This window comes from Danio rerio, chromosome 1 (assembly GCF_052040795.2).
Source record: "Danio rerio strain M-AB ecotype USA chromosome 1, GRCz13ab, whole genome shotgun sequence".
Lineage (NCBI taxonomy): Eukaryota > Metazoa > Chordata > Actinopteri > Cypriniformes > Danionidae > Danio > Danio rerio.
In genome coordinates this window covers 29852467-29878016 of record NC_141021.1, presented here as the reverse complement: position 1 = coordinate 29878016, position 25550 = coordinate 29852467, and the positions used below count along the sequence as shown (strand labels likewise).

Sequence of the window (25550 nt, the reverse complement as noted above, 5' to 3'; positions counted from 1 at the left end):
TTTAACATACTACTGTGTGTGAACAGACGGTGGAGAATTTCACTGACAGTACAGTGAGTGCCTTATTCAAATTCCTGGCAATCTGATCTATATACTAAGGGTGTTCGGTTCCGGGTTTTTTGGAGTCGACTCCAATTATTGACTTCTAATTTTGGAGGCAGTAGAATCGACTCCGTAATCGACTCCAATTACGTTCACATAAAATAGCACATAGATTAAACATGCAGTGTCACATCGCGCTTTACACAATGCTACTGCTTCATTGTGCAGTTCTCCTCTGGTCAGACAAAACCAGCAGTAAATCATCTGAAGTCAAAAAAATAATTATCAACCTATACTTTCTTACAGCATATTTTAATTGTCTAGTTTAGTTAACTTAGACAATTACATAGCAATCTTGGAGACAGAAAGTTAAAGCAGCTTATTATGAGAATGTTTAATGGAAAAATTATTAGCAGTTCAAAGAATAAAAAAACTTATATAAATTATTAATTATAAAAAAATTATGTAGAATAGTCTAAATATCTTCTTAATATAAATGGCTAATACTTGAATACTGAACCGAGACAATGAAATATTTTGCGGTTGTTTATTTCTTTATTTTCTGACGCTCCAGGCGATCAAATAAACAAAATAGTTCGCTTTTTTGATTTAATGACCAATTAAATATAACACCCCATGCAAAAAATATTTAACTTAAATAATTCATAGGCCTACATTAAAAAACCTAAAATAAAAAATAAAAGCAGCATGACAAAGCTGTGCCTTAAAGTATATCAAATTGCTCTCTCTCTCTCTCTCTCTCTCTCTCTCTCTCTCTCTCTCTCTCTCTCTCTCTCTCTCTCTCTCTCTCTCTCTCTCTCTCTCTCTCTCTCTCTCATAAATGTGTACTTTTAAATAGCTCATTACTTTACTATTAAATATCCCTGTTTGTTTTGTGCAATTTGTTCATTATTGTAAATTAATAATTGTAAATTAATGGTACGGCATAGTCTACACGCTCAAGAAAAGAGCGAGTCAGACCTAGTTTTTGAACATTTAACCTCTGCTATACTTTTATTTAAAAGTCCTCTTTTGGAAATGAATTTTGTTCAGTGTAATTCTGATGTATTTTTGTAGTAATTAAAATAAACAGAAGAAAGAATTAGAGGTGAAATTAAGTGTGTTCAGGGCCAAAACAAAACCACGACCACAAATATTGTTAGATTTTGTGACAATAAATTAATCCTGGCCATATTTGTCATTATGATTAGTGTTTTATTTTTTCATTTATTTTTTCATGAAATATGCGTAGGTTAAATAAATGATTAACTTGAGCATATAGCAGCACCCAATAGTCTAATGTAAGATCATGGGCCTTATCATACACCCGGCGCAATGTGGCGCAAGGCGCGACACAATAGTTTTTTGCTAGTTTCAGCTTGGCGCAAGAGTGGTTTTGAGGCGTTGCGCCACGCTGTTTAAATAGAAAATGCATTTGTGCTCATGTGTGCCCATAGGCGTTCTGGTCTAAAAAGGAAAATGTTCTGAGGCGCATTACTGGCACGTTGCTATTTTGAGAAACTATAATAGATTTTTTGAATAGACCAAAACAAATCCGGTCTAAAGTCCAGCGCAGCGTTGTGCCTCGCTTACACACTGCTTAATACACACAAGATTTAGAGCAATACGCAATTATCTTTCTACATGAAAAAAATTTATTATTAAGGAGATATATATATATATATATATATATATATATATATATATATATATATATATATATATATATATATATATATATATAGGATATACATATATAGGATATACATATAAAGGATTAAAATATTACAAAACATATTATTTTCTAGCCTATATAAATATGAAAAACCACTGCTTTTATGCCTTCTTCATCTCGGAAGGCCTTTCCAGTTCATTCATAACAATTTGCTTTTGTATAATGTTATTATTATTAGCAGTATTATTTATTATATGCGTATTTATATTTGTTTTATTAAAAACAAGCTTAGATTTACCCACCTGCAGGTTTTAGACCATATGGGGCACAGCATGTGTTTTAGGATATAACTCAGGTTTTTGAACACACTTCGTTATTATTGTTCATTTATTCGTTTGCTGGAAATTAGAACTGAATTTAGTAATAGTTTTGAAACAAATATTTGCGCTTAACAAACGAAATTAATTATTTAGAGGCTAATTGATGACTGTGCGTAAAGGTTTCCCTATCCGCGAAAGTGAAAGTAGATCATTTATCTGTCATTCTTGCACGGTAGATGCTCTGTTTAACTGTTTTCCTGCAAATGAAATGCTCAGTTTTTCCACTCACACTTACTTTACGTCATGTAAATAGCAAATGCTCTTATGGCGCAATGCAACTGACTCTTAAAGGGATCGGGAGATGATACTCTGAATAACTCAACCCTTTTAGACCATGCGCCACAGCACAAAGCAAATTTTTCCATCCTTATATTAGTAAAAATGCATTCTGACACGCCCTGAAAGTGTTTGCGCCCTGCTTTTTGCGATTTGCGCATGGACCGTCAAAATAGAGTCCTAGAATTTTACCTCCAGTATTAATTTAAGACGTCGATCCGCCAATAGTATCCGATCTGGGTAACACTTTATAATAACTACACGCTATGAACCATTTATTAAGCATTAGCAAATAGTGACTTCATTATCTGTTTACTCAAATTTACTCTACATTTAATAAACATTAATAAGCAGTTTATAACTGCAGCTACAAATGTCCTATTCTTTTTTTTATATACTTTTATTTTAAGGTTTTTTAAGTACAACAGAAAACAACAAACAAACAAACAATATTGTCTCAGATTATACACATTTTGCAAGTAAATATATGAATTGCCGTACATGTGGGTTTAGCCATACATTCGGGATACAAAATGTAGTGTTACGCAATATTTAGACATCAAAAAGTCCTATAAGGTAGTGTACCAATCAGTTTTCAGGAAGGGTGCAGGATTTGGATAGAGCACGTTTCAGGTCAAAGTATCCAAGAAAGGACTCAGAGGGAGCAAAGAATTTTTTGTTGGAATTAGACCTGATAAATCTGAGCCTTTCCAAGTGAATAACGGAGGCCATATCCATTAGCCAGGTTCGAAAAGAAGGAGGTAAAGAAGATTTTCAGTTTTTTAGTATTAGCCGCTTGGCCACGGTCATGCCTAGAGTAAGGGCTTGTTGTAGATGTTTTGGAAGGGTGAGGGAGTGTTCTGAAACACCAAAAATAGCAAGCTCTGTGTCCGGTTGGAAGGAAATATTATAGGCCTTGGAGTATAAATCAAAAATGTTTGTCCAAAAATTAAACAAAGTAGGACAAAACCAACATGCATGAGCTGTGGTGTCCTCTGTAATTTGACACTTGTCACACATAGGTGAAATAGAAGGAAAAATTTTGTGTAATTTGTTTTTTGTGTAGTGCAGCCGATGCATTACTTTGAACTGTATTAACTGGAACCTACTGTTAACCGAACAGGACCGTACTGCAGTCAGGCACTTATCCTATAGTTCCTCTGATATCTCAGTTATCCAAGTTCATCCCTCCATGCCAGTTTAAATTTCTCATTAGAAGTTGAGGCAAAGGTTTCAAACAACCCAACAAACTTTGAAATTAGATGAATGGACTGGGGAGGGTTCAAGAAGACACATGCTTATCAGGGATACATTAAAAATTACAAATTTTAGATTTCACATAATGCCTTACTTGCAAGTAACGAAAAAAATGTGTATGTGGTAAATTAGACTTTTCTCTCAACTGGCTGAATGATGCAAGTCTCTCTTCAACATAGAAATCCTTTATGGAACATAAACCCTTCTCCTTCCAAACAAAGAATGTTCTATCAAATTGTGGGGGTAAAAAAGAATGATTATCACATATTGGTGTGTACACAGAGGTCTCTGGTAGGGACAAGACTTTGTTTACTTGGTTTAAAATTCTAATCGAGTTACTTAACTTATTTGAGAACATGGGCTTGTCTGGTTTTGCAAATAGCAGGGCTGGCAGTGCAATTCCAGCAGCCAGACCAGTCTCGATCCGAACCCATAAGGGAGCCTCGAGGGTCAGGCCACTGGAAACCCCCTGTTCCCAGTACATTAGAGTCCTAATGTTGGCAGCCCAATAATAATGTCTAAATATTGGTAAACCCAGACCACCCATGGACCTGGGCTTCTGTAAATGAACTTTAGATATCCGATGTGCTTTGTAATTCCAAACATATTGTAAGATTATTGAGTCCAACTCTTTAAAAAATGCAGAGGTGAGAAAAATTGGGAGATTTTGACAGATGTATAGGAACCTAGGGAGAGTGACCATTTTTATAGAATTTATATGTCCAATCATTGATAAAGGCAGGATTTTCCAATTTTCTATGTTTTTAACTCTGCAAGATTAAGCCTAAATAAGTGTTTTTGATCTAAAGGAATTGTTAAACCTAAATATGTGAAATGGTCCCTAGTTATTTTAAATGGAAAGTTTTCCAAAAAAAAACCGGCTTTAAAGTTGGTGGAAAGTGGAACAAAAATGCTCTTTGAGAGGTTGATTGTATATCCAGACAGCTTCCCAAAAGAAGTATTTAAATCTAACAGCGTGGGAACAGATCTTCCAGAGTTCCTCAAATACAATATCACATCGTCTGCATATAAGCTGATGAGAGCTTCACTCCCCCTACTTCAAGACTTGTGATGTCATTATGATGTCTTATAGATATAGCAAGGGGCTCTATGGCGATAGCAAAAAGAGCAGGTGAATAAGGGCAGCCCTGCTGCATGAACGATGTAAAAGAAATTTGGATGATCTGTTAGTATTTGTTAAAATTGAGCACATTGATCTGGAATAAATTAACTTGACCCACGATATAAAAGTCTCGCCAAAGCCATACTTCTGTAGTGATCCAAACATATAGGACCACTCGACCTGATCAAAGGCCTTTTGTGCATCCTGAGAAAGAATCGCCGGTTCAGTAACTTTGGAGTGATTAACGTATAATATATTAAGGAGATGACGTACAATAAAAAAGAAAATCTGCCCGGAATAAATCCTGTCTGATCAGAATGTATTAAGGAAGATATACGTTTATTTAGCCGATTGGCTAATGTTTTAATAAGAACTTTTCTATCAACATTTTGAAGGGCAATTGGCCTGTAGCTAGCTGGATCAGTTTCATCCCTATTTTTTTTTTTTTTTTTTTTTAGAGTAAGAGATATGTTAGATTCATATAATGTGTTGGGTTGGATATTATTCTTTTTAGAGTCAATTATCATTCTAAAAAGAAGTGGGGCCAGAATGTCACAAAAACGGACAAAAAATTCTGAGCTGAAGCTATCTGGCCCAGCCGCCTTTCCTGCTGTAAAAGAGTTAATAGCCGACATTATCTCATCTAAAGTTAGGTCTGAGTCTAACTCTCTCCTGGCTATATCACTGAGAACAGGCGTTTCAAGAGAATCCTAAAAATCTGTTAGGTCAGACTTTACAGCCATATTACTAGAGGTGTATAGTTCACTATAAAATTCTTTAAAACGGGTGTTGATGTGTTTAGGGTTTGTCAATAGGGTACCATCTTTAGCTTTGATACTATGAATTGATTTAGAGGCATGGGCTCCTTTAAGTTTTTATGACAGCCTGTCTGGCTTATTACCAGTTTCAAAAAATTTTTGTCTTGTTCTTAAGAGTAAATTATTTATTTGATCACCAAGGATGGAGTTGTATTCATATTTAAGTTTTACTATTTTATTATAATCTTCAGATGATTTTGAAGTCTGATATATTGACTCTAGACTAAGGGAGTATGTTTTGTATTTCTGAGAGTTGTTTCTCTTTTTCTTTTTTAACATTGAATTCATAAGAAATAATATGTCCACGGATAACCACCTTTAAAGTCTCCCAGAGCGTGGAGTCTGACACCTCACCATTATCATTAAATTCTAAGAATTCTTTCAATTCAGTTGTCATATAGTCTATGAATTTGTTGTCTGTAAGCAAAGAAGAGTTAAAACACCAAAAATAGGACTGTTTTGGGAGGGAGAGATCAACAGATATTGTAATAGGACTGTGATCAAAAATCAGTATGCTGTGATATTTAGTTTCTGTAACACGAGAAATTAACTGGGAGTCAACTAAGAAGTAATCTATACGACTATAAGATTTGTGAACGTGTGAATAATAGGAATAAACTTTATCAGTTGGGTGCTGTATTCTCCAGATTTCTACCATATTTCTTGATTTGAGCAAATTATTTAAGACCCTGACCGATTTGATTCCGGGTGGGGGGGCATGACGATAATCTGTCTAAATAAGGATCTAAATAGCAATTTAAATCTCCCCCAATTATATTATTAGAATTATTTGTGTCAGGGAGTAAATCAAATATCTTCGTAAAAAAAATTAGGATCATCGGTATTTGGTCCATAAATATTCAAAAGAGTCAGGGGCAGTGAATTAATAAATCCAGTAATTAAAATATATCTGCCATAAGGGTCTGTAAGCATAGATGAAAACTGAAATGGGATATTTTTTCAGAAAAGAATAGCTACCCCATGCGCATGAGAAGTAAATTTTGACTGGTATACTTGTGATATTCAGCTGCATCTCAATTTTCGTTGCTCGATAGCTGTGATATGAGTTTCCTGTAGAAAATCACATCCTCTTATAAAGATTTAAGATGTTAGAATACTTTTTCCCTTTTTACAGTATTTCTGACCCCCTTAACATTCCAAGATGCTAAAGTCAGCATCCTCCCCTCAGTCATTCCACTTCCAGTGGACCTATGCATCATTGTAAAATGGGGTAACCATGAAATTGGACACATACCTTTGGCAGATGATTTGTATCAAGACGTTTGCTCGCTCCAGGTGTGCTTATATGCTGGGATAATTGGCAATGAAGCACACCTGTGCAAGCTTACGCTGCCTATTCATTGCATTCATTGGCCCGTTCAATACTCTTTCAGACAAGCGGCTTCTGAACCGAATCCTCCCATTTCGTGGATTTTCACAAAGATCAAATCCACTTAATAGCACTGAAGTTCCCCAACCGAAGGGGAACTGCAAAGTGGGAGAGCATAACTCAATTATGAGGCGGATTTTCTGAGTTTTCATCATAACTCTCCAGGGCTCTGAGTACTTAGATTCCAGCTCTTTAAGCCTCACCTCAAAGTCGTTGGTCGCCAGCTCTTGGTTGGCCAGCCGGGTTTGTAGCTCGGCCTGGGTGGCCATAAGCTTTTGAAAATTATGTTCAAAGGCATCAAAGCGGGCATTTACACCTTGCAGAATGTAATGTTTCTACCATGTCGGATAAGCTGCTAGCTTTAGCACTAGCTCTGGAAACTTGGTCGTCGGCGCTCATTCCTTTGTTGAAGGCACTAGGCTTTGGCATGTCAGTAATGGATGCAGTTCGTGATGAACAAAACGTATAGATACAATTTAAACATAAAATATAAATAAAACACGGTATAAACTTAGTTTTTAGAAACCACAAAGAGGAGCCCTATTCAAACACGTCTATTCCATACACATGCGCACTAGCACCCCCCATAAATGCCCTATTCTTGACTTGTAACCACATTTATAATGTGCCTAATACTTGTACTTTCATTCTTTATTTATTTTTCATTACCAAATTAAGTATTACATTATTTACAAACCAGTTATTTAAGCATAGTTGTTTTTTTCAAAGATCATTCAGAATGAGTTAGTAATAGATTAATAAACTATTGAAATCATTGTTTATAATTCCTATTTTTCAGGCATATATTAATAGTTAATTTGTATGTTAATAAATTTTGTATTAACTTAACTTCATCTAGTTTTTTGACCTAATCTAAAGTGAGGACTATTTATGCTTTTTAAATCCCTTATGAAATTACAATTAACGGCTCAGTTAAATTCTTCACAAGAAAAATGACATAAACAACTTTATTCATTCCCATTGATTTGAAGATACACAAATGAAACTGCACTTTAAATGAAAAATAAATCTTTGCAACCTTATGTAAAATAAAATAACTGTACAGTTTTAGCATTGCATCATATTATATTGTTAAATTATTGTGCTTTTTTATCCAATTTTATGACGTATTTTGTCACTACTGTTATTTGGCAATGTTTAAACTTTAGAGTAATTTTACTTTTTAGACAAGATCGCAAAGATTATTGTTCATTTAATACGGAGCCTTTAATTGTCATTTATAAGGGATTTATAAAGTATAAATAGTGCTCACTTTAGATTAGGTCACATAACTGCATGAAGTTGAGTTAATAAAGCATTAATGAGCATACATAGTAACCATAACTATATGCCTAAATAATAAGATATTTAAACGCTGATTTATTAATCGTTTACTCACTCATTCTGAATGATCTTTAAAACTTCCAACTACTCTTAAATACAAATCGTTTAATTATGTGCGCAGGCGCGAGCTTGCTGCAGCATGTTTTGACTGCTCTGTGTCTTGTCTTAGTGTTTTAGAGTTTTTAATTTGTTGTCTTTATTTTTCATTTTTTTGTTTTAGTTTATTAGTGTTAGTAAGCTGTGCCCTCCTTAAACATGAGGGTAGAGAGAGAGCCATCTCTGTGTTTTTTTTTTTGTTTACTGCTCTTTGTTTGAGCTTGCCGCACGCTGCTAATGCTAACACAGCTAGCGGTTGTGATCCGGTTTTTGTTTATACCCCGGACCAGCTGATCTCGTTGAGGCAGGATGCTTCGGAGCACAGTGCGGTCCTCTCGGGTATCCCCGCGGAGTTACGGAGGGGGAAGACTAAGAGAGGCTGCCGTGGAGGATCAAAGGTGCGAGGGAAAAGAACGAGAAATGGGAAATTGTCTGATGAGCAGCTGAGAAGACGGTATAAACCTAACCTGCCGTCTGTTGTTATGGGCAATGTGAGGTCACTGGAAAATAAGATGGACGAGCTTACGGCACGGGTCAGATGCCACAGAGAATTTCGTGAGTTTAGTTTGATGTGTTTTATTAAAACATGGCTGCATGAGTGTATTTCTGACTCAGTCGTGGACGTGGCTGGCTTTTCGAGTGTCCGGGCGGATAGAACTTGGCGTGAGAGTGGAAAGAGCAAGGGGGGTGGACTTGCTGTTTTTGTTAATGAAAGATGGTGCCACCCGAATCACATTGTGATTAAGGAACGTATCTGTAGCCCGGACATTGAACTGTTAGCAGTGGGGCTACGTCCATACTATCTGCCCTGGGAGTTTTCACATGTGATCGCCATTGTTGTTTACATTCCTCCATCGGCCAATGCTACGACGGCATGTGACGTCATTCACTCCGCTACTGCTAGACTCCAGACAATGCACCAGGACGCGTTCGTCTTAATATCAGCCGATTTTAATCATGTCTCACTAAACAGGACACTGTCCACCTTTTCACAGTATGTAGAATGCCCCACCAGAGAAAATAAGACTCTGGACTTACTGTATGCTAATGTGGAAGAGGCATACAGCTGTATAGCCATTCCACCTCTAGGTAGATCGGATCACAATCTTGTGTACCTTCAGTCCACCTACCTACCACTGGTAAAGAGGCAGCCAGCTACTGTTAGGACAGTGAGGGAGTGGTCAAAAGAGGCCAGTGCAGCCCTGCAAGACTGCATGGAGACTCCGGACTGGGATGCTCTGTGCGTGCCACATGGTATGGACATTGATAACCTCACAGACTGTGTCACTGAGTACATCAACTTCTGTGTGGATAGTACTGTACCAGTGAAATCCATACGCTGCTTTCCTAACAACAAGCCATGGGTCACTAAAGATATCAAAGCCCTTCTGAATGAAAAGAAGGTGGCATTCAGGTCAGGTGATAAGGAAGCAGCTAAGGAAGTACAGAGGCGCTTGTCGGTGAGGTTAAAGGAGGGTAAGGAGAGATACAAGAAAAAGCTGGAACAAGAGCTGCAACAGAACAACAGTAGGTATGTGTGGAAAGGCATGAAGAACATTACTGGCTTCAAGACCAGCAGCCCTAGAACTGATGGTGATGTGGATAGGGCCAATCAGTTTAATATGTTTTTCAACAGGTTTGACAGTAGGCCTCTCTCCAGACTCTCCAGCTCTGACACAGCCCTTACTGCACCTAGTGCATCTGCTCCCCCCAACAGTGTCACTTCAAATTGCAGCATTTTGCCCTACTTCGCGCCCTCTCCCTCCTCCTCTTTCACCATCGTACCAACTGAAGCCTCCACCGCCTCTCCTCCTTTCATTGGTGTCTCAGACTCTTATAAACCACCTATGATCATCACTGAGGACCAAGTGTGGAGAGAATTATGCAGACTCCATCCTGCTAAGGCACCGGGTCCAGACGTATTAACCACACAAGTACTTAAGCTGTGTGCTTCTCAGTTAAGTGGAGTACTGCTGAGGATCTTTAATTTGAGCCTCAGTATTAAGAAAGTTCCTGTGATGTGGAAAACATCATGTCTGGTTCCGGTACCCAAGAAGGCGCGACCTAGTGTTCCATCAGACTACAGGCCAGTAGCACTTACTTCACACAGTATGAAGGTCTTTGAGAGGCTGGTCCTGGACACTCTCCGCCCCCTAGTGAGGTCAGCGCAAGATTCTCTTCAGTTCGCTTACCAGGCCAAGATTGGAGTGGAAGACGCCATCATTTACCTGTTACATCGTGCCTACAGCCATCTTGACAAACCGAGTGCATCCCTGAGGATTACATTCTTCGATTTTACCAGTGCCTTTAACACTATTCAGCCAGCCCGGCTAGGGAGCAAACTGTCTGCTATGCAGGTTCATGCTCCCTTAGTTGCGTGGATTATGGACTATCTGACTGATAGGCCACAGTACGTACGGCTACAGGGGAATATGTCCGATACGGTACTGTGTAGCACTGGAGCACCGCAGGGAACTGTTTTGTCACCGTTTCTCTTCACACTGTATACATCTGACTTCCAATATAACACAGAGGGCTGTCACCTGCAAAAATTTTCAGATGATTCAGCAATAGTCGGATGTATTAAGGGGGGGGACGACTTGGAATATAGGATGGCTGTGGACAGTTTTGTGGACTGGTGTGAGCTGAATCAGTTGCAGCTTAATATCCAAAAGACCAAAGAACTGGTGGTGGACTTGCGAAGATCACGACGATCTCCAGTTACTCCCTTGTCCATTAGAGGGGTGGATGTGGAGATTGTTCAGGACTATAAATATTTGGGTGTGTATATTGACAATAAGCTGGACTGGTCCAAGAACTCTCTGGTCACATATAAGAAGGGTCAAAGTAGGCTGTATTTCCTACGTAAACTCCGATCTTTTAGAGTCTGCAACACCATGTTGCGTATGTTCTATGAGTCTATAGTGGACAGTGCCATTTTCTATGCTGTGGTGTGCTGGGGTAGTAGTGTAAAAGTGGCAGATATGAAGAGATTTAACAAATTGATTAGGAAGGCTGGCTCTGTGGTGGGTGGGGAATTGGACAATATGGAAACTGTGGCCGAAAAGAGAACATTGTGCAGACTTCGGTCAATTATGCACAATGTAGATCATCCTCTTCATAATGTGGTTGACGAGCTGAGAAGTACCTTTAGTCACAGACTTACCAGCTTAAAGTGTTCCACTGAACGCCACAGAAAATCCTTCCTTCCCACTGCTATCAGACTTCATAACGTCTCCCTCAGTCACTCACCCTTACAGTAATCTATGCAATACCTTGCTGCTCGTGCCATATATTACTTATTACGGGTTTTAGTGTGTGGAAGTCTGTGCATTATGTTTTATGATGTGCAATAATCTACTAGGTGCAATATTTGTATGTTTTTTTTACTGGGTCTTAAATATTTTTAGTGCAATATCATTGTTTTTTAAATGAGTGCTGAATCACTTTACTACTTGAAATATTTTATGTGTAATTGTTTTATGTGTAATATTATTGGTTTTGGTTAATATTATTTTCATTACTTGATATATGACTTAATAGTATTAGTTACCACTGATTCTTTTAAGTGTAATATCTTGTATAATAGTTTGTATACTTATGTATTGTGGCTGTTTCCTTTTATAGATTGGTTGGATTTATGTGACTTATTTCACTTATTTAATTTATTTATTTTGTCTTGTGGTTTTGTGTTTCTGTGTTTTGTGTGTTATGGCAGTCATTACATAAGCAATTTCCTGCGGGATCAATAAAGTTCTCTAAGTCTAAGTCTAAGTTTGTATGTATTTGGTAATTAATTTCGGGTGTTTCATTTTTAACTTTTGACTTCTGTTTTAATGGAATTTGATACACCATGGTGAACGGAAAGAAAAACCTCTGTATTTCGTGACTCGGTGGTCCTTTAAGGTAATTAAAAATAACTGTTTACAAGGTAGACTATTATTAAGAGTATTATCTTAGTCATATTAAAATTGGAGTATTGGTGTCCTTGTAAATGTACTCAAAAAAGTGCCAGATGAAGATGCGAGCTGTCAAAGACGATGCATTCCATTGCCTTTCAGCACACGCCCTCAAATGTTTTATTAAGTTTGACGCGTTTCCTCCTTAAATGCAACTTTTGTAAAGTGTCTGCTTTGCGTTGTTGTGTCTGAATCCTTGTGAAATACAACCATACTTTAGAATGCTTAGTTTAAGCAAATTTGATGAATGCGAACATGCGTGTTGATTTGAAGTTAGTCGCTCCGGCTGCCCTGTCCAGTGTGCGTTGTGTGTGTCTGTCAGTGTGTCTGTCTGTGTGTCTGTCTGTGTCAGGCCCGTGCACAGAGCACAGACCCTTAGGGTCAGGTGCTCAACGCGATCACAAAGTGAAGAGCAAGTGCTTCCTGAGGGCACCTCAGCCAATGAAGGACAGAGGGGCAGTGGTTCTAGCCACAGGGCCACCAACCCTATTTTTTTTTCCCAATTTTTTTGCAGTCCACTTAGAATCCAACTTAAAAATGTTTTTTTTTTTATTGGTATTGATTGTTTTAAAATTCGAATAGCATTAACATGCCTTTGTTTTAATTTCTGTAATAAATATGGCTGTCAAGCCAGGATCTTGATTGTGTATTGTGGTTGTGTTGTTACATGAAGAAATCTGTGTTACAAGTTAAACAAAAATTATTTTAAACAATTATATGATTGATCATTTATCATAAATTTGAGAACAATTCTATAATGTTTATACAGTGCTTTGCCTCTCTAGTTCAACCTAGTGGATGTATGAATGTATGTACAGTATGTGATCAAACTTTTAGGATTCAAACTTATGCAGTTACAAATGTTTATGCAAAAGGTATGAAGATTGTTTAAAGACATAATTACATACTGATTTCTTATATTTATGAAATTGTCAGTGGTGGATGATTTTAAGTATTATGTTTTATGTATTTGTGTATTTACAGATTCTGAGCCACATGTTCTCTTCAGTCTTTGTAAATGATGGTCTGGCTACGTCCCTTCCAGCCTGCACCTCTCGTATTAAACCCACATCTCTCCTCAGTTCTCTTAATACCATTATTCCTAGAGATGGAACCAAAGCAGGCTGTTCGAAGGTTACTGTATGATTTAACCATGATTTAACATATACAACAGGGCTACCAACTCTCACACAATTGTCATGAGATTCACACGATTGACAGTATTGTCAAGCTCTCATGCCACACACACACACACACACACACACACACACACACACACACACACACACACATTTCAGAATAAATCCCATCAAACAGTCACTCAAACCATATTTTTCTTTCTTTTTTTTTTTTTTTTTTTTTGGTAGGATCTGACTCTCAGTTGCAGTAAAATCAAAGATGGGAACTCTCAATTATCTGAAAATGTGAATTGTGTTGGCCTCTCTTCACTATTTATTCCACCAGTTCTAAAAAGGAAATGGACTGAAAATTCTAAACAATCTGAGCCTCCAAGTAAACAGCTCAAAGAAGGTATGTGGTTTAAAGCCATGATTTCATGAATAGCTAATACTGGATAATATAGTCTTTAGTATGAATAAATAAATTTTACTTAGGTTATTGTTGATTTTATTTCGATTTCTATGGATAGTTGTACAAACACTTTTTTTTGCTTTGACTCTCTTGATTTTGTTGTATACAGATCATGTGTTTTCATCTGCGGTGGTGAAACGGCAAGTTCCTTTGCAGCTTTTGGACAATGCTGACTTTGAATGTTCTCTTTGTATGAGGTAATAATGTTTTTTCTTAGAAAATAATGCTTAAGTGTGTACATATCTAAAATCTCTCACTATTTTTATTCCAGACTGTTTTATGAGCCTGTCACCACACCCTGTGGACACACTTTTTGCCTCAAGTGTTTAGAACGTTGCTTGGACCACAATCCTAACTGTCCCCTCTGTAAGGAGAACCTCTCAGAGGTAATTATTTTTTAAGGCCCTTTATAAAATTAGCTTTTTAAAGGGATATTTAACCAAAAATGTAAAATTCTTTCATTAATCCATTGTTCACTTGTTCCAAACCTGTTTGACTTTCTTTCCTTTGTTGAACACAAAAGAAGATAAGTTTATGAGGTTTGGAAACCTGTAACCATTGTCTTGCATAGAAAAACAAATGTGGTTAGTTTTTCATCTTTTTTCCCCCAAAATATCTTCTTTAGTGTTCATCTTTTTTAGTGCAATAAAGAAAATCATAATGGTTTGGAACCATTATGAATTAGTCATCCAATTGTTATTATCAGATATACAATATATTGGGTTTGTTAATTTGTACAAATTGTCAGGTTGTGAGGAGATATAAACTTGTGTATTGTTGGTATGACAGTGGACACTAATTCCATGTTTCTTTTTAATGTTATTGCCTAGTGGTTGCATTTATAATGTAAAAAGCAAGTGAGCCTTGTGATAGCCACAGTGTAGTTTGAATTGATATGATGCCACTTCATTAACTGATACAAATTAATTATGTTTCGATAGACTTCAACCAAGCTATAGCAGTTTCAGTAATACCAACATAATCGAGCCCATGTCGGAGAACATTATGATCAATGTTATCAAATGTACGGCTTTGGTCCAGCAACACTTACAGAGAAATGCAACAAATCTTGTCAACTGGATGAAAAGAGCAGGTCATTTGTAAACAGTAAATCAATCAAATTCTTATGATTTACATTATTATCTAAAAATAATTTAACTGTTAAACTAATGCCAACCAATGCTCATTCTGAAAAAATTCCTCTATATACATTTCTAGAGTGTGCCAAACACATGCCAGGAGCTACGTTTTTTGCAGTTTTGTTTTTTTACGTTTTTCTGCATTTTTATTTTCGTGAATCCACCAGAGGTCGCTGTCGACTGACTGTTTGACTGGCTGACTGACCAATCAACTGAACCACCCTCCTTCTTCCCTAAACCCAACCGACAATTTTAAAAAGCAATCCAAAAAAAGCCCTCTCCTGACTTTTTACCACTTTTTCAGATTTAGTTTTCTTTTTTTAATACTGTTTTTGTCTCACCTACTTTCTGGAACCATTCCTCACTAGACTCGAGCCCCGTCATTGTAGTTATCTTCAATCTGCTTTACATGGCGAGCCAGTACCCAGTATCATAGTAGCTATCACTTGGCTATCACTTTATTTTGATTGTCCCTTATATATATATATATATATATATATATATATATATATATATATATATATATATATATATATATATATATATATATATATATATTAAGGGTGGAGCCGAACCCGAATACGGTATTCGGAAAGGCACGAATAGCGTGTTTTTACGAATACTTGATTCGAACAAATACTTGAAAAATTATTTGTATTCGGGAGCAAGAAAAACACTATATCAAAAAGCAGCGTTTCCTCATGAGACCACAGTGCATGCCCGCGTGAGTGAGTGAGTGAGTGAGTGAGTGAGTGAGAGAGAGACAAAACACGCCAAAGCCCGAAACTGAAAGCGAGACGTGACTTTTAAAGGGGCTGTTTCATAGGATTTATTAATCATTCTTACTGTTCAGTGATCGCAAACTGCCGTAGTTTATTAAAGACGCAAACCCCTCACTGCACGTCAGCTGCGCGCCTTCAGCAGATCTCATCATTCCTGCAGCACGAGAGCTTTATGATTGTTTATGCGCGCCAAAAGTGGCGGATCTGTCCGGTAAAATATCTGACTGCGTGTCACCGCATCCCTAAAGACTGTTTGGCGAAATATTTGACTGCATGTCACTGCATAACAAACGACTGAAAGGATATAACTAGAGAACTCTCCACTCTGCTGCTGGATGAGAGCGTATGGCAAGCCGTTTTAGCATTTAAACCTTGTTCAGACTATCCATAAATATATTTAGATATCTCTAATTATATTTTGACTTGTCATAATTATAATTCGACTAGTCAGATTGGAAATATCTGCAAATATATTATGATAGACTAGTCATATTCCTCCATTGACTTCCATTGAAAAATATTTGCAGATATCTCTAAATAAGTTTTGACTAGTCACAATTGTAATTAGAGATATCTCCAAATGAATTTTGACTAGTCAAAAATCCAATTCAAGATATCTACAACTGTAATTAGACTTTTAGTAAATTAATTAGAGATATCTTCAAATATATTTGTAAATATCTCTAAATATGATGAATTAAAGATATCTCTAAATGTATTATGACTAGTAAAAACTCAGTTAGAGATATCTCTAATTACAATTGTTACTAGTCAAAATGCATCTGATTTCGTACTAGTACAATTGTAATTGCAGATATGTCTAATTGTCATTCTGAGTAGTGGAATTATAATTATGACTAGTCAAAATATAATTAGAGATATCTCTAATATATTTATGGAGTCAGAACAAAGATTTAAATGCTAAAAAGGCTTGCCATAGAGAGCGCTTCTCACTGAACATAGCACTTCTCACTGAACAGAGCACCGCGCAACCTTCTATGTAATGTATTATCACATGCACTAAAAGCATCCTCTCCTGATACTGTCTGTGAACCCCCCACAAGCTTCAATCCCCTCAATCAGCACAGCTATGTTCTGCTAAATCCTCCACAAGCACCAAACCATCAACACAGCCACATTCTGCCCCAGCAAGTCAGTTTCAAACATAAAAAAAACAAACTTTGTGTCTTTTTTTGTGTCTGGCAGATGACAATAGCAGGGCTGTATCTTTTAGTATTATATAGAATACTTTTGTTCTGCCAGATCTCCCGGGCAGGGTTTTTTTTTAGATTTATTTAGTTAATTTTAGTATTTGGAATTCTGTGCATTGGAAAGAAGTTCTTTCAGAAGAAGAACAGTTTTTTTTGAAGTATTATTTGTTTTTATTCTGTCTATTCAGTGTCCTTCAACAAGAACGGTGGTGGTGGGGTTCATAATATTCACAATGGTATTTTATTAGTTGTTGGTTTAACCATGGATGAGATAATGGCTTCTATGTTATTTTCTGTTCAATGACATTTCTTATCACATGTTCAAAAACAACAACCAATATTGCATATCTATAATTTATATAATGGGTATAATTAAACAAGACTTATACTATAACGTAAATTAGAAGTGTAATAGAAAAAAATATATATTTTTCCGCCATTTTGAATTTTACTCGAATACAAATACAAATACAAATACAAATACTTTTCCCCCCTCAACAAATACAAATACAAATACCGGCTGCTCCGCACATCCCTAATATATATATATATATATATATATATATATATATATATATATATATATATATATATATATATATATATATATATATATATATGATTTTATTTTATATACAAGCTCTGATTTTCAGGACTAAATTTCACCGGCCTGGTGGCCAATCTTCATTGAAACCATTAAGTGCAGAGTGTGAAAGTTTAATTAGCTAAGTAATACCATAGTTTTTCTTTAAATATTGCAATGCACACAATATCATGGGTGACAGATTACTGTTCAAAAGAGGACAGATTGTTGGTGTGCATCTTGCTGAAGTCTTTGTAATGTGTCAATAGCCACGATATTGATTTTATTCTACAATGCGGAAGTGCGTTTTTTTGCAATTTTGTTAAGAACTTCCGATTCAGTTGCCTATGGGAGACATGACTAGGAATAATAAACGGCAGAAAACGGCATCAAACTACTTGCTCTACAAACAAGTGTTTGCTTGACTATACATAAAAAGTAGAATAATAGGTCCCACTTTATATTAAGTGTCCTTAACTACTATGTAGTTGCATCAAAAAATAAATGCAATGTACTTACTGTGTTCATAATGTATTTGAGAACACTTGTGGTGCTCTTGAGTTGGGATAGGGGTTGGGTTATGCATAGGTTTGGTGGTTAGGGTAGGTTTAAGGGTGGGTTAAGGTGTAGGGAATGGTCAGCAGTGTATTTACAAATGTAATTACAGAAGTTAGTTACAGATGTAATTACATACAGGTATTAAATCAAGCATAACTACACAATAAATACATGTATTTACACAATACGTACATTGTAACAAACTGTTAGTTCCTGTGTAAGTACATAATAATTAAGGACACTTAATATAAAGTGGGACCGAATAATATAATAAGAAAAAATCTGTTTGCAACATCAAGCAGCATAAAAGCTGTTTTTAACTTCTTAAAATGAATGGAAGTGAAAGAGACCAAAAGTCTCGAGCCAAAAGATTTAAATGGCTACGCCCGCTCGTGCGCAAAGAATAAGGTGAATACAGGTAAGTCTGCATAACACCACGGAGGACAAACCACATTCAACAAGAGTACTGTGGACACAAGAGAAAGCTTTCTGAAAGGGATGTCCATGTACTAACATGGATTGTATCCAAAAAACACAAAACCACAGCTGTACAACTCACTGCAGAATTGTGTAACTTAACTGTTGTGTTTCCACCAAAACTGTCCGCTGGTAGCTCATGCCAATGCCAAACATAGGTTTCAAAGGTGCCAGGAGCAAATATCTTGGGCTATGTGCAGTGTGAAACATTTATTATTCTCTGACGGGTTCACATTCACTGTCTTTCCCACATGTTAAATAGTGGAGAAGCCCCAAAAAAGTGAAACACCCAGTCAGTTGCATACCCAGAGTGAAGCATGTCGGTGGATCAGTAATAATTTGGTCTGCAAAAACATGGCATTCCCTAGGCCCAGTAATTGTGCTAGATAGGCAGGATCCTGAGGGTGGTGCATCAGGATGTATCAGGATAATAGTGCACCAATACACCAATACACACAGCAAGACTGGTAACAGAGTGGTTTGATAAACATAAAAGTGAATTTGAACATCTCCTATGGTCTGCAGAGTTATCAGATCTATATACACCATCTATCTATAGTCTGACAAGACTTTATAATGTTATAAAAAAAGTTATGTAAAATTGAGTTATTGTTTTTTTTTTACATTCAGAGTTATCATTAAGGCCAAGCGCAATGGGAAGCACTAATAAACTGATGTCAAACCATAATGCCTAAAAACTTTTTTCTCTTCCCTATTTCAGTCCTCATGTGTTGAATGAATACTAATCCTTATGTTGTTTCATGAAGTTGTTAAAGTTATCCAACATGAACATATCTTTCTTTTTTTGCAGTATCTGGCCACTAGAGCGTACTGCAAAACTCTTCTAATTGAAGAACTATTGCAGCAGTACTTGAGTGATGAACTAACAGAAAGGCGAAAAGTTTATGAAGAAGAGATGAAAGAACTGTCAAAGTAAGCTGTCTTTTTTATTGTGAAGTAAAATAACACTTTAATTTGCACACTATGAATCATTTATTTAGGATTAGCAAATAGTTAATAAATCATTTGTAAAGAATTATATCATCATTGACTGTGTTGGTAGTGCTGTGATGGTGACAATTTTTGATTACCACTATTAATATTATTATTATTATTATTATTATTATAACCTTTATTTTACCAGGAAAGACACATTGAAATCTCTTTCACAAGAGCGTCCTGGCCAAGATTAGGCAGTACATAAGTCACATGAGTCCAACAGACAAAAACAACTTACAGTTAACATGAAACACACTGACAAACTATTCAAAACATCTACAAACCTGTTTCAACTTCCAAATCTTTGATATTCTTTTTAAAAGCATGTAGAGAAATCAATTCTTTGAACTGCAACTGTGTTTGCAGATTATTCCAAGCAAAAGGTGCTGGGTACTTAAAAGTCTTTTTTCCATCTCAGTCTGCACTTCAGGAACAGACAGTAAGTAAATGTCCTGTGACCGAAGACCATAGTTAAGAACAGTCTTTTTACAAATGTAATTCTGTAGATATGATGGAAGTAATCCCAGTATAGATTTGTAAACAAGGATATGCCAATGCTTGAGTGGTAGTATACAGCACACAATAATGAGTTAGGGATTTAAAATGAGTTATAAATCTTAGTGCACCATGGTAAACAATATCCAATGCATTCAGACTTTTAGACGGAGCATGCACATAGATACCATCACCGTAGTCCAATGTCAATTTTGTCAATTGTGCTGTAAAATAATCTGTGACAGAAGTTCATACACTCAAAAGTGAAGATTCTTTCTGTCATTAATTACTAACATCCCCTCCATCCAACCTTCAGAACACAGATTTAGATATTTTATAATTTGAAAAGTAATTAAATTATGAAAATTGTGAATTTAAAGCAACAGAGATCTCCAAAGATCTGGTCCCCACGTCAGGTCAGGGTGCGCCCATATAAATGCGAATGCGCCGGGGGAGGCGCACTCTAAACTCACACAGGCAAAAACTGGATTAGTTAATGACAGGATGAATTAGGCGAGCAGCAAATCTGAAGAGAAAAACGCAAACAAAATTTGCCGTTAAATTAACTGCCAGTCATTTTTACATTTTTACAATAGTTTTTCAGTTAGGGATTAATATTAGCCTAATAAAAAATGTTTAGTTGAACACTGCATAGTTCTATAGTAGTCTACTCTAATTCATATTGTAATGTATTATATTTATTATTATAAATAGTATTCAAAGTAATTAATAAGTCAAGTTTACAGTGTTATAAATGAAAAAGGGAGTGCATTTGCCTCAGATAAATCTCTCACATGCGCTGCAGGTTGCAGGCTGAATAATAATCTAAAAAAATGCAAAATAGGCTATACTGCTATTTGCTCATGCAAAATTAAACACCAGAAAATATATTGTCGGCCAATTTTAATGGCTAAAATACAGTTAACATATTGATTTTATAAGTTCATGGCTCTATAATGAATCTGAAATCTAAATAAATAGATAAAAATGTAACTAAGTAACACATTTAGCTATATATTTTTTTAAATGACATTAAATTGGAACATTTAACTTTTTCCTAACACTAATATTGGTTGGTTAATGAAGCGTTATGACTCGTTCATCATTTATTTACTAGTTATACGATCGTGGTTTAGCTTGCATGTGTAGAAATAGTTTGGCGTCTTTACCTAAAATGTATGTTATTTGAAATAAAACGGAAAGAAATAAGGAGAAAAAAATGTATAATTTAAAGCACACATTTGGCACTGAAGCCATGATCTGTCTGCGTTAATGCATCATTGCAAAACCTTCATTGAATAAATCAGTAATAGCGAAACTGCATATTAATATTGTTACTATAAAATTATTATTACCATAATAATATACTTTTATTACAGTAAAAGTATATTACTGCATTAAGTCAGTTACTTAGGCAGTAATGCAAAGTAAAAAAATAAGTGAATTTATAGCCTAAATGAAAGGAGCAAGAGGGATCAAAATCAGTCACCAGGTCAAGTTTGCCTCTATGGGATTAAAATGCCCCCTCAGTTATGACATCCTGCGGCACAGAGCATGCTATATATACTTTATTGTAGGGAGAAGAAACTAAAGCGGAAACTGTAGATGAAAACCTGGCTGGGGAGATGACGTGGAAAATTCATAACATGAATTATCTGTTATTCAACGAGAAAATATTGCAGACATGACACCGTGATGGTGTTTCTCAAACGAAGGCAGTTGTTGTTTATAATCATTAAAATTAACAATTAATATAATAATAAAATAAGCTCCTCCTCCTAAGTGGATAGGACAATATTCACTGGCAAATGTTCCCCCCGTAACCTACCACCAACAAATTACGCCTCTGAATTTACCCAAGTAGCCTGCCTAAGTTAATTTACATTTTAGTTATATTTATATTAACAAATAACAAAGACCAAAGAATTATGCTAAAATATCCATACAAACACACGTTTTTTTTTTTAAACCTGCGTTACTGAAACAACACAATACAGCCAATAAAATGTGTTGCTAAATATTAAATAACTTTAACTGCTTAAAACAGTATAGTTACAATTATAATTAAACGTCACATTTTTAAGAACTTGACATTTAGCCTTAATGACAATTTACTAATCAGTAATATTATAAATATTAACTAATAATAAGAAGAACAAAAAATATTAGCCTAGAAGTAACAATATAAGTCAGATGTTGGAAAAAAAAAGAGAGTATAACCAACCCAAGCTCATTCTGAAAACGTAGCCCCGCGGACGATTTACGTGGCAGGAGGTACGCATTTCGTTTTTTCAAGCGAACGCTACGGGGAAGAATCCAAAAATTACAGTGAACAAGTTCGTAACGGGGCGAGAATGCGCTGCAATCTGAAAACGTGGTCAAAATCGGACGAGGGCTTTTCTTTTTCTGGACGGCTTTTGTAAATCGTCACTTGGGTTTAGGGAAGAAGGAGGAGGAGGAGGGTGGCTGGATTGGCCAGCCGCCCAGTCAGTTGTTCAGACTAGAGATCTGCGCGGGACTAAATTTTGAATCCTGCTCCCGCCCGCACCCGCCAGGTTTTAGCCCGAACCCGACCGCTCCCGCTTTTATTAAGAATTTATTGTCCCGCTGCCTGACCCGCCTCGATTTCTGGCCGCCGCGCCAGGGGGAGAATAAAACCGAAAATCCCCCAGCTATACAGTCCAGACAGCCAAGCTGTCTGTATAAACACACACAGCACCAAGCACACACACACAGACAAATCTTTCTCTCTCATACGCGTGCGCGCGCACTAACACACACACAAGCACCAAGCAGACACAAAGGCGTTTGCTGTTATATCAACTCAAAGGCTTGTAATACCATGTATCAAGTACCGATGTGATACCAAAAGGTTTTATATAAAGGTATATAAATACTGAGTCGCGCCAGCTCCGGGCCGCAGCGCACATTACTCTCGGGCCGATTCCGGCGCGGATGCGGCAGCGTCGGCTCGCTTACGGCCGCCGCATCTGGCCCGATTGATTCGATGAGTCCACAAGCATCTGGAGTCCGACAGCCGGAGCCGGGCTGAGTGGTAAGTCTCCGGCAGGCGAGAATCTAGCCGGAACTGGCCCGAGTGTATTTTGCTATCTGGAAATAATCTCTCTCTCTCTCTCTCTCTCTCTCTCTCTCTCTCTCTCTCTCTCTCTCTCTCTCTCTCTCTCTCTCTCTCACTCTTTCTCTCTCTCTCTCTCTCCCTCACATTCGCATATATTGCTAGACAGCCCGCTCCCGTCCCAAATTAAACCCGTTACCGACCGCTCCCGCGATTTATTCGGAAATTTATTCCAGCCGCGGGAATGCAGACCTCTAGTTCAGCCAGTCGGACAGACGATTGCTCGACAGCAGCCTCCAGCGGCTTTTTACGCTAGAACTGCGCACGCTTGCGAAAGACATTCAAGACACGGAAAAAACAGCACAATTGCGTACCTCCCGGGACGTATTTCGCGGTCTCCAGTAACGTCTGCGGGGCTACATTCCCAGAATGAGCCTGGGTTGCGTATAAATGTCCACCTTTTGTTTTCTTATCATATTTTAAAATCTTTGCCAGAAAACTAAGATGCTGACATTGTACAGTTTAAGCGAAAACCTAATTGGGGTTACAATGTTTACAGCAGCACTCATTACATGTTCAGACGGTGTGCTTGTAGTGCAAATGCACAGATACGTTTTCGCAACCATGGCCTGTTAGGAGTATCTTACTTTTTTGGAAGAAGTTTTTTTTCTACATTGGTGAGCGGCGTGTTGTCAACAAAACCTTACCAAATATGTTGTTACATTTTTTTTTTTGTATCTGGCCATTTTTGAAAAGGCCTCTGCAATACCGGGCTGACTAGCTGGGCGTTTGTAGAAGACTTGTCTTGATACGTGGCTGGGTGACATGACCGGAGATGGCTCTGGAGATTTGACGTGTTTGCCCATTCAGCACATTTTTTTAAACAAACCCTACAAATAGTTTAATTCAAATTATTGGTTTGCCTTTCTCATTCGCCATGGATCCAAAATGTTCCCAGATTTTTAATGTAACATTTAGTTTTACAATGAGATTCATGGCTGAACTTGACCTTGAACTTGCTGAATCATGCCTAACATTATATTCTAACAGAAATGTAATACTTAGCAACATAACGAAAATTTGTGTTTTAGAGTGCGTGACGTCACGTACTACCACCCCAGTTGCATAGACAATCCCGGCTGTCATGGTGACCATCACAGCCTTATGTGCTGGGCCACTAATTCGCTTGAGTGAGTATCTGCTTCCAGTGATGTGCATTTCCTTTGCATTCTATTAACACAAAGTCTATTATAAAAGCCCTCACTCAGTTAATTTAAATTTTTGGTTCACCTAAGATTATTCAATCCAATCAGGAAAGTAGTTTAACTTATTTTTTTTTTTCAAAGTCTTTATCAACTGGGGATTAGACACAATTTGGCCACCGTGTATCATGCACAACAGGGGCTTTCATATTAGTTTAAAATTTTTGTTTTAGGTTAATTGTGTAGAGATGGGTAGAGATTTGGTGGAGGGTAAGCTAATGCTGGCAGCCAACAAAGTATTGATTATAGTCCAAACAAACTTGTTTTTGCACATAATGTCCATGGTTTGCTGGCTGTCTTGCACTATCAAAGGACCATTTTGTATCTGCCTGGAAAATTGTCATACTATGTTTTGGGTTTTCGTCAACTGCTGTTTTAGTTGGCCTAGGAACTGGCTAAAGAGCAGCTTGATAGTTCTTAGAAAAATAAAATGGCTGTTTGATTGTTGCACTGAACATCAACAGTTTAATGTGGGTGACCAATTTGTAGTGCTCCCCCCTGTATTAGAATCACTCTTCCAAACCAAGTACGCTGAACCTCATAAGGTAATACACAGTGGCGATACACAGATAACTACACTATTTTAACACCAGGCCAAAAAAATCACAAGGTTGTGATAAACGTGAACCTTTATAAGATATTATGATTTTAACCATATAATAATAGAGAAAGTTACACAACTATACAGGTAAGTCCTGTGGCATTCCTGAGCACTATTTACATTTTGTGACTGACATGCAGATGAGATAATTGAAGTCGCCTGATTATTGCGCGTTGCAGGTAGGTTGAGGAATTCTTAGAACAATAAAAAGTTGTTATTTGAACTTAAACATCTAGATGCTAGTCAACAAGAATTAATTAGATTGTTGTCTTGAGTTTTCACAGTTATTCCCCGATGTACTGACACAAACAAGTTTTGACACAAGATAAAGTATAGATATAGATATATGGAATCCATGGCTATCCAAGCGTTTTTATCCATTTATTAAACATTATTTACTTACATGTTCTCAATGAT

The 25550-nt window shown here is 36.8% G+C and overlaps 1 protein-coding gene across 2 annotated transcripts in view; it reads left to right on the top strand.

The window, feature by feature from the left end:
* The window catches only part of lonrf2 (LON peptidase N-terminal domain and ring finger 2), a 97083-nt gene that overhangs the window by 45022 nt on the left and 26511 nt on the right, over positions 1-25550 (top strand). For both annotated transcript variants that reach the window (XM_087237258.1, XM_087237257.1), the window contains exons 4-8: positions 13345-13494; positions 13728-13890; positions 14060-14147; positions 14222-14336; positions 19512-19633. In XM_087237258.1, coding sequence (XP_087093384.1) covers positions 13345-13494; positions 13728-13890; positions 14060-14147; positions 14222-14336; positions 19512-19633 — 638 coding nt within the window. The remainder of the gene's footprint in view (positions 1-13344; positions 13495-13727; positions 13891-14059; positions 14148-14221; positions 14337-19511; positions 19634-25550) is intronic.